The 15,198-nt window shown below is 38.5% G+C and overlaps 1 protein-coding gene across 4 annotated transcripts in view; it reads left to right on the top strand.

Moving 5' to 3' along the window:
* ALG6 (ALG6 alpha-1,3-glucosyltransferase) overlaps window positions 1–15,198 on the top strand; it is a 69,295-nt gene extending 54,097 nt beyond the window's left edge. For all 4 annotated transcript variants that reach the window (XM_023210410.1, XM_023210418.2, XM_026454149.1 and 1 more), the window contains 3 exons: window positions 5,371–5,439; window positions 5,564–5,762; window positions 13,499–15,198. In XM_023210410.1, coding sequence (XP_023066178.1) covers window positions 5,371–5,439; window positions 5,564–5,762; window positions 13,499–13,696 — 466 coding nt within the window. In that variant the 3' untranslated portion in view covers window positions 13,697–15,198. The remainder of the gene's footprint in view (window positions 1–5,370; window positions 5,440–5,563; window positions 5,763–13,498) is intronic.

The raw sequence follows: 15,198 nt of genomic DNA, 5'->3' as shown, positions 1-15,198 counted from the left end.
TTCATCCATGTTGTATCAGAATTGTATTCTTTTTTATGCCTGAATAGTATTGCATTGTATCGATACACTACATTTTGTTCATCATTCATCAGTTGATGGACATTGGGTTGTTTCCACCTTTTGGCTGTTGTGAATAGGGCCACTGTGAATATTCATGTACAAGTTTTTGTTTGAGTCTATACTCAGGAGTAGAATTGCTGAGTCACATGGCAATTCTGTATTTAACTCACTGAGGAACCACCAAAGTTTTCCACAGCAGCTGCACCATTTAGCATTCCCACTAATAATATATGAAGGCTTCAATTTCTCCATATCCTTGAAAGCACTTGTTATTTTCCATCATTTTGATTATAGCCATGCTAATGGGTATGAGTGGTGTCTCACTGTGATTCTGATTTGCATATCCCTAATGACTGCTTGCTGGCACAATATGTCTGTCTTCTTCAGAGAGAAGCCTATTTAAATCTTTTGCCTAATTTTTTTTTTTTTTTTTTTTTTTGAGACGGAGTCTTGTTCTGTCGCCCAGGCTGGAGTGCAATGGCGCAGACTCACCTCACTGCAACCTCCGCCTCCCCTGTTCAAGAGATTCTCCTGCCTTAGCCTCCCCAGTAGCTGGGACTACAGGTGTGTGCCACCACACCTGACTACTTTTTGCATTTTTTTTTTTTTTTTTTGAGATGGAGTCTCGCTCTGTCGCCCAGGCTGGAGTGCAGTGGCGTGATCTCCACTCACTGTAAGCTCCGCCTCCCGGGTTCACGCCATTCTCCTGCCTCAGCCTCCCATATGGCTGGGACTACAGGTGCCCACCACCGCGCCCGGCTAATTTTTGTATTTTTTTTAGTAGAGATGGGGTTTCACCGTGTTAGCCAGGATGGTCTCGATCTCCTGACCTCGTGATCCGCCCATCTTGGCCTCCCAAAGTGCTGGGATTGCAGGCGTGAGCCACCGTGCCCAGCCTACTTTTTGCATTTTTAGTAGAGGTGGGGTTTCACTATGTTGGCCAGGCTGGTCTTGAACTCCTGCCCTCGTGATCCACCCACCTTGGCCTCCCGAAGTGCTGGGATTACAGGCGTGAACCACTGCGTCCAGCCCTTTTGCCCAATTTTTAATTGGGTTGTCATTTTTTGAGTTTTAGGAGTTCTTTTTATATCCTGGGTACTAACCTTTATCAGATATATGATTCGCAAATATTTTCTCCCATTCTTTGGGTTGTCTTTTGTACCCTCTTGATAGTGTTCTCTGATGCACGAAAGTTTTTAATTTTGATGAAGTCTAATTTACCTGTCTTGTCTTTTGATTGTACTTTTGGTGTATATCTAAGAAACCAGTGCCAAACTCAAAGAAATAAAGATTTACCCTCATTTTCCTTCTAAGAGTTTTATGGAGTTAGCTCTTACATTTATGTCTTTGATTCATTTTGAGTTAATTTTAATTTTTTTTTTTTTTTTTTTTTTGAGACAGAGCCTTGGTCTGTCACTGAGGTTAGAGTGCAGTGGTGCAATCTCGGCTCACTACAGCCTCCACCTCCTGGGTTCAAGCGATTCTCCTGCCTCAGCCTCCCGAGTAGCTGGGACTACAGTTGCCTGCCACAACACCTATTTTTAGTAGAGACAGGGGTTTCATCTTGTTGGCCAGGCTGGTCTCGAACTCCTGACCTCAAGTGATCTGCCTGCCTTGGCCTCCCAAAGTGCTGGGATTACAAGCATGGGCCACCATGCCCAGTTGAGGTTTTATATATGGTGTGAGGAAGATAGACTGTTCTTCAGAGGAGTTTTGTTGAAAAAGGAAGCAGAAAAATAGGGCAATAATTGGTAGAGAAAATGGGGTCAAGATAGGTTTGTTTAAGAGAGGAGCAATAAAGGCAGGGGAATGATGAGCAGAGAAGGAAAGCTGATGGTACAGGATCTCGAGAGGAGGAGGAGCTGCTGGAGCACTGTCCTTCAGAAAGGGAGATGGGGTACGGTCTAGAGCACAAATGGAAGAATTGGCATCAGACAGATGTGTGAAGAGTTCCTCTTTAGTAAAAGGGGTGAATAGGCTATATTGGTAGAGATGCTGGGAAGGGAGTAAATGTGATGGTGGGCATCTGTGAAAGTTCTCTTTTAACTGCTTCAATTTTCTTATTGAAGTGAGAGGGAAAGTCATTAGCCAAGAGTGGGTTGAAGCTGTTGGAAGCAGGAGGGAGAAGTGTGAAACATTTTCTAAGGAGAGACAGAGTGTAAACAGATCAGGGAAATATATAGTAATTGCAGGGCACTTGAATATCATGATCATGTATTTAAAGTGAGACCAGTTAGTATGGGTAGCTGTTGTTCTCTAGAGCAGTGGTTTAGCATGGTTGGAGTAAGCACTGGTGGAAAGTTGGGTATTTCCAGGTTTATGGTTTTGTCTGGTGAGGATAACTCCCTTGCTTGAGGGCTTAAGAGTGAATGTATGGGAGTGATTATAATGATTGACCTTGGAATTTAAGATAGGTAAAAAGGGAAAAGGCCGTCGAAGCGATGAGGGAAAGTGAAAAGGTGGTAGGAACAATGGATTGAAGATCTTGGTGGGATCAAAAGATGGTTGGAGTTGGAATATCTAAAAAGCAGGAGATAGTGTTAAGAGTCATGGAGGAGGTGCAGTCTAAAGTATGACCCTAAGGGACAGGATTAAAGATGAGATCACTAGAAGAGAGGCATTCTAGCAAATGAGAGGGAAGATCTATGTATATGTTAAAATTACCAAGAATTAAGTCAGTATGTAGAGAGTGATAGTGAGAAAGGAGTTGAAATCGTTGGGTAATGGAGGAAGCAGCCCTGTGGTTGGTCAGTATTTACAAGATAGGGAATAATCGGGGATAAAGTGTGATGACATGAGGTTCAAAGCTGGAGATTATTAGGATGGAGAGAGGAAGAACTGGTAGGAAAGTAGTGAGGAAGATCAAGGAGGTTACTTCCCACCTCCAGGCCACGTCACTTGAAGACTGTGGAAACAACAAAAACAGACACAGTTGAGAGGGCAGAGGGCAGTACTGTCCTCAGAGGAGAGAGCCAGGCATTGTTTCAAACAAGGTGGTAAAGGGAGGGGTTCAGAGAAAAGGTTGAGGATGTAGGGGATTTCGCTGTTTGGTGATGAATTTTAAGTACTTTGAGGTTAGGAGCTGAGTTATAATCATCTTTGTATTCTTTTCAGAGTAGTGCTTATATGTAGTAAGTTTTTTTTTAAGAGACAAGGTCTCACTCAGTCACCCAGGCTGGAGCACAGTGACATGGTCATAGCTCACTGCAGCCTCGGACTCTGGGCTCAAGTGAGCCTCCCACTTCAGCCTCCCAAGTAACAAGTACCTCAGGCATGCCTCACCATGCCAGGCTAATTTTTAAAGTTGTTGTAGAGGTGGTGTCTTGCTATGTTCTCTAGGCTGGTCTTGAACTCTTGGGCTCAAGTGACCCTCCCACCTTGGCCTCCCAAAGTGCTAGGATTACAGTTGTGAGCCACTGCACCTGGCTGTAATACATTTTTGATCAATGCTTGTGTTTAGTAAATAAATATTGAATGCATAAATGGGAAATAATTAAACCAGAAAGAGAAAACAGTATTTATTGAGCACCTTCGATGAGCTTGCTGTTAATATGCATCCATTCTCAGGCAGTGAAATGGGAAGTCCTCTAGTAATTTCTTTTTTTTTTTTTTGAGACGGAGTCTCACTCTATCGCCAGGCTGGAGTGCAGTGGCACAGTCTCGGCTCACTGCAACCTCCAACTCCCTGGTTCAAGTGATTCTCCTGCCTCAGCCTCCTGAGTAGCTGGGATTACAGGCACGCGCCACCAAGTCCAGCTAATTTTTTTTTTTTTTTTTTGTATTTTTAGTAGAGATGGGGTTTTACCATGTTGGCCAGGATGATCTCGAACTCCTGACCTCGTGATCCGCCTGTCTCAGCCTCCCAAAGTGCTGGGATCACAGGTGTGAGCCACTGCACCCGCCTAGTAATTTCTTTTAGTAGTTTTCAATCAGTTTATAATCCCAGGGTTTAAACCTCATATATTAGCTGACATAGGAAGAAGTCATCCTTCTAGGAAAGGGGGAGAATGCCCAAATCTTTATAGAGCACCTTTTAAAATAAGGATAACAGTTATTCAACAACCACCATCATTAGGAAAGTTTATTGTATTTTAAAAAATAAACACTAGATGATCCCTGCAAAGAGTTATTTCAACTACTTAAGAATATGGGGTACTATTATTATTATTTCCATTCCCACTTAAGAAAGTAGATTAATCATTTGCTCAAGGTCACACAGTAAATGAGTGGCAAACATGGGGACCAGGACTCAGGACTTCAAACTAGCAATGCTCCTTCCTTGAGCATTGCCACAATTGAATCCTGAAGGTACTAGAGCAGGAGTTGTGGTAAGGAGGTCACAGGGCTGAGAGCTATGACCCTAAACAACTTTTTTTTTTTATTTTATGGAGATGGAGTCTTGCCCTGTTGTCTCTCTCTGTCGCCCAAGCTGGAGTGCGGTGGTGTGATCTCTGCTCACTGCAACCTCCTCCTCCTGGGTTCAAGCAGTTCTCCTGCCTCAGCCTCCCAAGTAGCTGGGATTACAGGCATGCACCACCAAGCCCAGCTATTTTTTTTTTTTTGTATTTTTAGTAGAGATGGGGTTTCACCATGTTGGCCAGGCTGGTCTCGAACTCCTGACCTCAAGTGATCTACCAGCCTTGGCCTACCAAAGTGCTGGGATTACAGGCCTGAGCCACTGTGCCTGGCCCCTAAACAACTCTTTGATAAAGCCAGTGGTTCTATTTATTGGCATTGTGCTTCCTGTACCTATGCTACTTCTCTTTTCATGTAGCTCTTCCTACTAATTTCTTCCTCCTTTTAATTTTACTATTATCAATTTGTTTTCCTTTATCCTCTTGTCTCTCTTGTCATCTCCAGTGGCATGATGATCTTGTCTGCCATAACTTTAGGTTTAACTTAGTGGAGTAATATGTAACATGAAAGAACATAAAAGAGATGTTTGAAAACAATACTAGCAATTCATATTTACCAAGTACTATGAAATATATATGACAAAACTTTCTCAGATTTGTTTATCTGATCCTTTTCTTAAGCTACTTGTTTGTGTGATAGAGAAAAAAAGTTCCATTAATGGCATGCTGGAAGCAGCAGTTTTCCAATTATTATGAGAAGTTGACACCTCTGTGCCTGTGTCTAGGCTAATTTAGTCTGGACTGTTAACAAAATGAATCAGTAGTACACGTGAAGACCTTCCTGGCTTTTTTTAAGCTACCTCTGAAAATCAGATAGATAAAATGTGTTTATATTTTTTAAATTAGGAGTTGAAATTATATTCTGTAATATTATTTTTTTTCTTTACCATTTTAGACCAGTCTGCTTAGTTTTAAGTGAAATTCCTTTTATGTCTACTTGGTTTTTACTTGTGTCAACATTTAGGTAAGTCATACCAATTTCCATATATTTACAGTATAATTCTTGTAAACTAATTTAAAACTTTTTAATAAAGTGGTTATAGTTTGAATTGATGATTCTTTTGATTTTTAAAAATTTTCCTTTACAGTCTGCTACCTCTTCTATTGAAGGATGAACTCCTAATGCCTTCTGTTGTGACAACAATGGCATTTTTTATAGCTTGTGTAACTTCCTTTTCAATATTTGAAAAGACTTCTGAAGAAGAACTGCGGTTGAAATCCTTTTCCATTTCTGTGAGGAAATATCTTCCATGTTTTACATTTCTTTCAAGAATGATACAATATTTGGTAAGTTCAATTTTTAAGAAATGGCACTTTTTTTAGCATGCCACTATTTTAAAAAATTATTGAAGTAGTGGTTTTCTTTTATAGCTTTTTGAGATATAATTCACATAAATCCACTCATTTAAAGTATACAACTTAGTGGTTTTAAGTATATGCACAGATTTGTACAACTATCACCATCATCTAATTTTACATTGTTTTTGTCACTCCCAGAATAAATTCTGTACCCATTAGCATTCATTCCCCATTCCATTCTCACTCCTAACTCCCTTCCTTGGACAGCCAGCTTCTGCCCCTTTAGATTTGCCTACTTTGGACATTGCCTATAAATGGAACGTATTAGTCTGCTACAGCTGCCATAACAAAATACCACACTAGGTTTCTTAAACAACAGAAATTAATTTTCTTACAGTTCCAGAGACTAAAAGTTCAAGATCAAGATCAAGGGTTGGTTCTACCATCAGGGTTGATTTCTGGTGAGGCCTCTCTTCCTGGCTTGTAGGTCTCTACTTTATATGTCACGCATGGAGAGAGACCTCTGTTGTCTTTTCCTTTTCTTGTAAGGATACGAGTACTATTGGATTAGGGCCCCATTCTTATCATTTGATTTAATCTTATTTACCTCCCGAAAGGCTGTATCTCCAAATATAGTCACATTGGGGGTTAGGGCTTCAACATATGAATTTTAATTCAGTCCATAACATGGGATAATAAAATTGTGGTCTTTTATGACTGGGTTCTTTCACTTTGTGTGTGTGTGTGTGTGTATACTTTTTTTTTTTTTTTTTTGAGGCAGTCTTTCTCTGTCACCCAGGCAGGAATGCAGTGGTGCAATCTTGTCTCACTGCAATCTCTGCCTCCCAGGTACAAGTGATTCTCCTGCCTCAGCCTCCCTAGTAGCTGGAACCATAGGCATGTGCCACCATGCCCGGCAAATTTTTGTATTTTTAGTAGAGATGGGGTTTCACTATGTTGGCCGGGCTGGTCTCGAACTTCTGACCTCATGATCTGCCTGCCTCAGCCTCCCAAAGTGCTGGGATTACAGGTGTGAGCCACTGCACCAGGCCACTTAGCATATTTTTGAGGTTCATTTATGTTATAGCATATGTCAGTACTTTATTCCTTTTTATTACCAAATTATATCGCATTCTGTGGATATACCACATTTTGTTTATCCATTTATCAATTAATGGACATTTAGTTGTTTCTCCTTTTTTAGTGTTATGAATAGTGCTGTTGTGAACATTTGTTTACAAGGTATTGAGTGCACATATGTTTTCATTTCCCTTATGTGTATACCTGGGAGTAGAATTGCTAGATCATATGGTAATTCTATGTTTAACATCTTCAGAAACTGCCAAACTCTTTTCCAAAGTACAGCACAATTCTTCATTCTCACCAACCATGTGTGAGGGTTCTAATTTCTCCACATCTTTCACAGCATTTGTTGTCTTTTTCATTATAACCATCTTAATGGGTGTGAGGTGGTATTTCATTGGATTTCTGACTTGCATTTCCCTAATGACTAATGATGTTGAACATCTTTTCATGTGCTTATTGGCCATCTGTATATCTTCTTTGGAGAAATGCCTATTCAAACCCTTTGCCCATTTTAAACTGGGTTGTCTTTTTATTTTTGATCTGTAAGAGTTTTTTTTTAAATATATATTCTTGATATGAGTTCCTTACCAGATATTTAACTTGCAAGTATCCTCTCCCATTCTGTGTGTTGCCTTTTCACTTTCTTCATGGTATCATTTACAGCACAGAAGTTTTGATTTTGATAACATCCAGTATATCTATTTTTTTCTTTTGTTGTGCTTTTGGTATCACATCTAAGAAACCACTGTATAAGCAGTGGTCACAAATACCCCTGTATTTTCTTCTAAGAGTTTTATAGTTTTTATATCTATGCCTTTGAGCCACTTTGAGTTAATATTGTATATGGTGTGAAGTAGGAGTCTGACTTTATTCAGTTATTTCAGTTGCATTGAATTGTCTTAGCACTTGTTGAAAATCAGTTGTTCTTAAATATAAGGGTTTATTTCTGGACTCTCAGTTCTGTTCCATTGATCTATATGTCTATCCTTATGCCACTGCCATACTGTCTTGTTTACTGTAGCTTTGTAGTTTTGAAATTGAAAATGCAAGTCCACTGATTTTGTTTTTTTGCAAGATTGTTTTATCTATCTTACATCCCTTTATTTTCATATTATTTTTAGAAGTTCATCAGTTTTCTCCCAAAAGCCAGCTGAGATTTTGATAGGGACTGAGTTGATTCTTCATGTCAGTTTGTGGAATATTGCTTTATTTTTTTGAGACAAGGTCTTGCTCTGTTGCCCAGGTTGGAGTGCAGTGGTGTGATCTTGGCTCACTGCAACCTCTGCCTCCCAGGCTCAAGCAATTTTCCCACCTCAGCCTGGTGCATTTATAACTCACTGCAATTAAGGAAGAGCCGTGACTATAGGCATGTGCCACCACACCTGGCTAATTTTTTTAGAGATAGACTTTCACTGTGAATATTGCCATCTTAATATTTAGTCTTCCAATGAACACAGGATGTATTTCCATTTATTTAGATATTTAGTTTCTTTCAACAATGTTTTGCAGTTTTTAGTGTAAAACTTTTGGACTTCTTTTGTTAAATTTATTCTTAAGTATAATGAATGATCCTAAAGCATAATTCTTTATGATGCTATTGTAAAGGAATTGCTTCTTAATTTCATTTTCATAATGTTCATTGCTACTATATACAAATATAATATTTTGGTATATTGAACTTGTATTCTTTGGCATAGGTTTTTAATGGATTTCCTACAGTTTTCGATATACAAGATAATGTAATCTGCAAACCATGAGTTTTACTTCTTCCTTTCTGATGTGGATGACTTTTATCTTTTATTTCTCTTACTTGCCTAATTACCCTAGGGCCTATAATACAGTGTTGAATACAGGTAACAAGAGTGGACATCTTCTCTTTTACTTGATGTTAGAGGGAAAGCATATGGTCTATCACCATTAACTATGATGTTAACTGTGGGCTTTTTAAAATAGATGTCCTTTATCTGGTTGAGGAAGTCCTCTTCAATTCCTAGTTTACATGTTTTTATCATGAAAAAATGTTGGATTCGAATTCTTTTTCTGCATCTTTGGTCATGTGTGTGTTTGTTTTTTCCTTTATTCTATTAATATGACGTATTTCATTGATTGATTTTTGTATGTTAAACTAACCTTGAATTCCTAGGATAAATCCTACTGGATCATGGTGTATAATTCTTTTTATTTGCCACTGGCTTCAGTTTGCCAGTATTCTTTTGATGATTTTTGCATTTATATTCATAAGAGATACTAATATGTAGTTTTCATGTGATGTCTTTGTCTACTCATAAAGTTCATATATTTAAGGGACATCACGTTATATTCAAGGCTGTCTAAAATGCTAGATTGCAATCTATTTGAGGGCAAGAACTCTGCATTTTATACATACCATTTTATCTGTAGCATCTATCAGTGCCTGGCAAAGAACAGGTGCTCTGATTTTTGTTTGTTGAATGAATGGATATTCATCTAATTATTATAATGAAAAATTAGAGGCAGCTCAATTGTCCAGTAGTTGAAAAATGCTACATGAATAAGTATATAAGCTCTACGGAATATCTGGCAACTATTACAAATGTTAGGAAGTTGTTATTGAGACAGGATCTAACTCTGTTGCCTAGGCTGGAGTGTGGTGGTGCATTTATAATTCACTGCAACCTGGAACTCCTGGGCCCAAGTGATCCTCCTTCCTTAGCCTCCTGAGTAGCTAGGATTATAGGCATGTACCGTCATGCTTGCCTAATTTTTATTTTTTATTTTATTTTTTTTGAGATGGAGTTTCACTCTTGTTGCCCAGGCTGGAGTGCAATGGTGTGATCTCGGCTCACTGCAACCTCCCCCTCCTGGGTTTATGCAATGCTTCTGCCTTAGCCTCCTGAGTAGCTGGGACTATGGGTGCATGCCACCATGCCTGGCCAATTTTTATATTTTTAGTAGAGATGGGGTTTCATCATATTGGCCAGGCTGGTCTCGAACTCCTGACCTTGTGATCCGCCTGCCTCAGCCTCCCAAAGTGCTAGGATTACAGGCGTGAGCTACCACGCCTGGCCCAACAGGCTATACTTATTTATATTTTTGAGGACTACATAGAGGATTGCCCAAAGTACCCAGATAACAAAAAGAAAAGAATGACTAACTTTATTAGGGGAGTGTAGGGGAAGGTTTCAAAGGAGATATTTTATATTTAGATCTTGTAGGAAGACAAGGCAGGTATTCTCAGGGCAGAGTTGAATGGGTGTCCTGAGGGCTTTGCACTTTAGGTAATGACCATGGAGGATAGGGGTGTGGGAGGTAGGAAGTTAAGAGGTGAACAGGAAAGACAAGGAGAGGATTAACTTTATTCAGGGGTTCAAATGGAAAGTAGATATAAAGTTCATTTTTTGTTAGTACAGGCCCAGATTCCTGACTGTATGTCAAAGTCTAGCCCTATTGTGATATTCACAATCTGGTCCAGTAATCTTAAGGTAAGGACCACCATGGGTTCCCAGATTTGTTTGTTCTTTAATAAACAGTTTTTGAGCACTTACTATATTGCCAAACATTGTTCTGGAGGCTGAGGATACAGCAGTGACCAAAACTAACAGAAATCCCTGCTTCCATCGAGATTGCATTCTAGTGGAGAAATCCAGCACCAGCATATAAAATATATAGCGTGTCAGAGGGTGATAAGTGCTATGGAGAACAACAAAGCAAGGGAGAAATGGATATGATTTGCAGGAGGGATTAATGCAATTTTAAAGTGGCAGGGCTTTCTTGAGCAAAGAACCAAAGGAAGTAAACTGCAGATAATTGAGGGTAGAGCATCCTAGAAGAGAAAACTGCAAATTCAGTGAACATCATGGAGGTCATGGTGATTGGAGCTGGGTAGGGGAAAGAAATAATAAGACCTAAGATTAGAGAGGTAACAGTGTAGTTTCCTATAATGGGACTAGAATCTGACTTACATCTTTAAAAGGCCCCTATGGTAGCTATGTGGAGAAGAGATTGTGGATAATGGAATCCATGAGATGATAGTGCTGTGGACCAGGGTAGCAGGGGAAGTGGTTAGAAATGGTCAGATTTTGGATATATTTTGAAGGTAGAGCCAACAAGAATTGCTGGGGTTGTGAAAGAGAGGTGTTCAGGATGACTCCAAGGTTTTTGGCATACATAACTGAATGAGTGGGGTTGCCATTTACCGAATTGAAGGAAGCAAAGCATGTTGAAGGAACTTTGTGTGTGATGGGGACAGTGGGGAGTATGGGGAGATCAAGAGTTTTTCACATGTTTAGTTTTAGATGCCTATTAAATATCCAAGTAGAGATATTAAGGAGTACCTGGATATATGAGTCCAGAGTTTAGCACAAGCTTGTCCAACCTGCAACCGAGGACGGCTTTGAATGCAGTGCAATACAAATTTGTAGTTTCTTAAAACCTGGAGTTTTTTTGCGATATTTTTTAAAGCTCATCAGCTGTTGTTAGTGTTGGTGTATTTTATGTGTGGCCTAAGACAATTCTTCTTTTTCCAGTGTGGCTCAGGGAAGCCAAAAGATTGGACAACCCTGGTTTAGGGGAAAGGGCCAGGCTGGAGATGACGTTGAGTCTTTACATGTAGTTGGTAATTAAAGTCATGCTACTGGATGACTCACTAAGGGTAGGAGGATAGATTAATAAGAGGAATAGGTATGAAGCCCCAGAATGCAGAGGTAGGGGACATGAGGAACCAGCAAAGATGTCTAAGAATTAACTGGGTGAGGCAGGAGTGAACCAGGAGAGTATGATGTCATGGAAGCCAAGTGAATGAAGTGTTATCAGTGAGAGGGTTCAGTGAGTGATTTCAAATGCTAATGAGAAAATCAGGCAAGGCAGTAAGAACTGACCATTGGATTTAGTACACTGGAGGTCATTATGGGTATTTGACCATAGCAGTTTCATAGTGATTGGGGTGAAAGCCCAATTGGTAGGGGTTCACTAGTGAATGGGATGAAGACTGGACACAGCACGTTTATAGGCAACTGTTTTGGGAAGCAAGTGTAAATAGGAGCAGACAAATGGGGTAATAGTTGGAGCAAGAGAGGGGTTTTGTTCTGTTTAACACTGATTCAAGATTGTGGTATTATGACATTTCAACCAGTCCCATATTTCTTAAGTTTGAAACTTTTATTTTGAAGATTTCATTCCAGATGTTTGCACTTCCCACTAAGGTTGCCTCAGGAATTTTTTTCCTTTAACGACACTGGGAGCCTTTGTTTATATCTGCTTGTGAGCTTTCTTGGCGCCTGTCCTTGCTTTTCCATTTGGAATGATCACTGCATTACTCTGTATTTAGACCTTACCAATATTGTCATAATGTAGCCAACAGTTAAGGCATCTTTTAGGGTTCTGTGTCCCACCCACTTCATGGAAGTCACTACTGTTTTTCACTACTTGCTTTCTACATTTATTTATACTGCTAGTGTATACCTATGTACTGTGCTAGGGATAAAATGAGTAAGATCTTGCTGGTCTTTGTCTTAAAGGAGCTCACAGTCTAGAGCCAGTCTGTCCAGTATGGTAGCCACTAGACATATATAGAAATTTAAACGTATTCAATTTAAATAAAAATTCAGTTCCTCAGTCACAATAAGTACATTTCAAATGCCCAATAGCCACATGTGGTTAGCAGCTACTACACTGGAGTGCAGACAAAATATTTTCATTATTGCAGGAAGTTCTGTTGTATAGCACATTGGCCTAGAGAAGACCACACTGACTGATGACCACACAACTACAGTAAATGTGCTAATTATTTTTACTACTCATCTTGGTAAAAAAACACTTGGTATTTAAGCCAGTGTGACTTTGTGATTTTATTTAACATTCTCCTAAGCAGATGGAAAACTCTTTGAGGCCAGAGGACCACATTTTCTTTCATGTGCCCTAATGTGCTTTACTCATTGAAAGCATTTAGTGAGTATGAAATGTAATTTTCCATTTGCCATGGAAAACTTTTTCACAGATGGGTTCTCAGATTAGCTTAGAATTTTAAAAATTGATACAGAATAGATGTATATATTTTGGGGGTACATGTGATATTCATTCATGTAATGAGTGAAGATCAGATCAGGGTAACTGGGCTATCCATTACCTTAAAAATACGTCTTTATGCTAGGAACATTCAACTTATTTTCTTGCTATTTTGAAATGTACATTGTTAACTAGTCAGCCTACGGACCTGCCAAACACTAGGTTTTATTTCTTCTAGCTACCTATATATTTGTACCCATTAGCTTAGAATTTTATATCCTGTTGGGCCCCAGGGGATGCTACAAATTCAACCCTTACTAGCATCAATATTTGTCCCAGATACCTTTCTTCAGTGCCTTGTTGGTAGGAAGTGTAAGACAGGGGTCCTCAAGTTTTGGCTACACATGGGAATCACTTGGAGAGCTTTAAAAAGTACTGAGGCCTGATTTAATTGGTCTGGGGTGTGATGTGGGCATTGAGATTTTAAAAACCTCTCATATGATTCTAATAGGAAGTCAAAGTTGAGATACACCAGAATAAATTAGACCCTTAACCCTCACCTTTAATTCTGCTTATTTAATAGCTACAAGTCAACGTTTACAGGACATTTAAATTTCACCTTTTACACTACTCAGTAATCATTTTTTTCCTTGCAGTTTCTTATCTCAGTCATCACTATGGTGCTTCTGACGCTGATGACTGTCACACTGGATCCTCCTCAGAAACTACCGGACTTATTTTCTGTATTGGTGTGTTTTGTATCTTGCTTGAACTTCCTGTTCTTCTTGGTATACTTTAACATTATAATCATGTGGGATTCCAAAAGTGGAAGAAATCAGAAGAAAATCACCTAGCTGTGTTCCTAAACAAATTGTTTCCTGAACAAATGTGAAAATATGAACAGTGCTGAAAGGTTTTGTGAACTTTTTGCTATGTATAAATGAAATTACCATTTTGAGAACCATGGAACCATAGGAAAGGAAATGGTGAAAAGTCATTGTTGTCTACACAAAATAAATGTATATGGAGACCAAAGACCAATGGAGGCTTGTCTAAGTACTGCTTGGCCAAAACATATTGTGGTTTTATTATTCACAGCTATTCAAATGGAGAAAAAAGAGAAACATGTCCTTAATCCCATTGTTTACTCAGGAAATGCACTTTTTAAATGTCTTGAAAAAACTGATAAATATTTCTTGATATTTGCTTTGTCTAAACCTGCTTCCTTCATCAGACCATATAGTAAGCTTAATGGAAGAATTGAGCCCCTTCTTTTTAATGGAAATCACTAATTTTGGTATTCAAACTTACATTTTAGAATGCAAGTAGTGTGTATTTCACTGTGTAGAAGTTATATCTTAGGGAATTTAATTTGTGATAATCTTTTTAATTACTGAGAAGGCAATTTAAACTGTTTGAAGTCTGAATATGCCTTATTACACATGCAAATTTGATTGTTTTAACAAGGCAAATAAACCATGATCTTATTTGCGAGAATGCATATTTTAATACAATTAAAAATGAATTTTCCTGAATTTAAATGTAAGTTTTAACTTTAAGTGGTTTGGGTGAAGTCTTCTTAATCACACATAATCACTGGTTTTAAACCTCCAGAATCATTCTGTTTAAACATTATATCATACATATATATTATTATGACATGGTTCAAGGTTACCACTGCCAGAGCATTGATTCATGTTAATTCCATCCTATTAATACTGTATCACCCTATATTAGCAGAAGCCCATATTTATTATAGTTTTCAACTGGTAAAAATAATGCATATCCATGTTGTAGTTTCTCATATAAAGATATGTTTTCTTTAGTCTCTGTAATAAAGATAATCATCTTCCCATCAACATTTTTTAAGGAATATATTTCTTTCAGAAGATAGCCATTAAACTATATTAAGTGGTGGTATATTTTAAAATAGTGCAAATCAAACCACATACAGAAAAAAACTGGTTCTAGACATGGACAGTCACAGGCTGGTGTAAGAAGGTATGAGTTTCTAAATCTGATAAAGGAAGTGGGTTTAGACAAAGCAAAAATCTAGAAAGGTTTCTTTCTCAAAAGACTCAAAGGGCAGGTCAGCGCAGAATAGTAGCCTTGAATCACTGCCGAATCAGCAGGAACATCGCTGTCCACGGTCACCATCTGTAATCACTGTGCCCAAATGTCAGCATCTTGGCTGGCTAGTGTAGCTTTATTTTAAAAAATGTTTTTTGTAATAGTACACTTGTGTTTAACATAGAATGTTGACTTAGATAAATGATGAGGAAGTTATAAATAATTGGAGTAGAATAACTATTATTTGGAAATAAAAGTATTACGTATATATATTAGTAAAATGAAA

Source organism: Piliocolobus tephrosceles, chromosome 1 (genome assembly GCF_002776525.5).
Source record: "Piliocolobus tephrosceles isolate RC106 chromosome 1, ASM277652v3, whole genome shotgun sequence".
Classification (NCBI taxonomy): Eukaryota; Metazoa; Chordata; class Mammalia; order Primates; family Cercopithecidae; genus Piliocolobus; species Piliocolobus tephrosceles.
The sequence above is the reverse complement of the archived record's forward strand: the minus strand, read 5'-3'. Positions and strand labels throughout refer to the sequence as shown.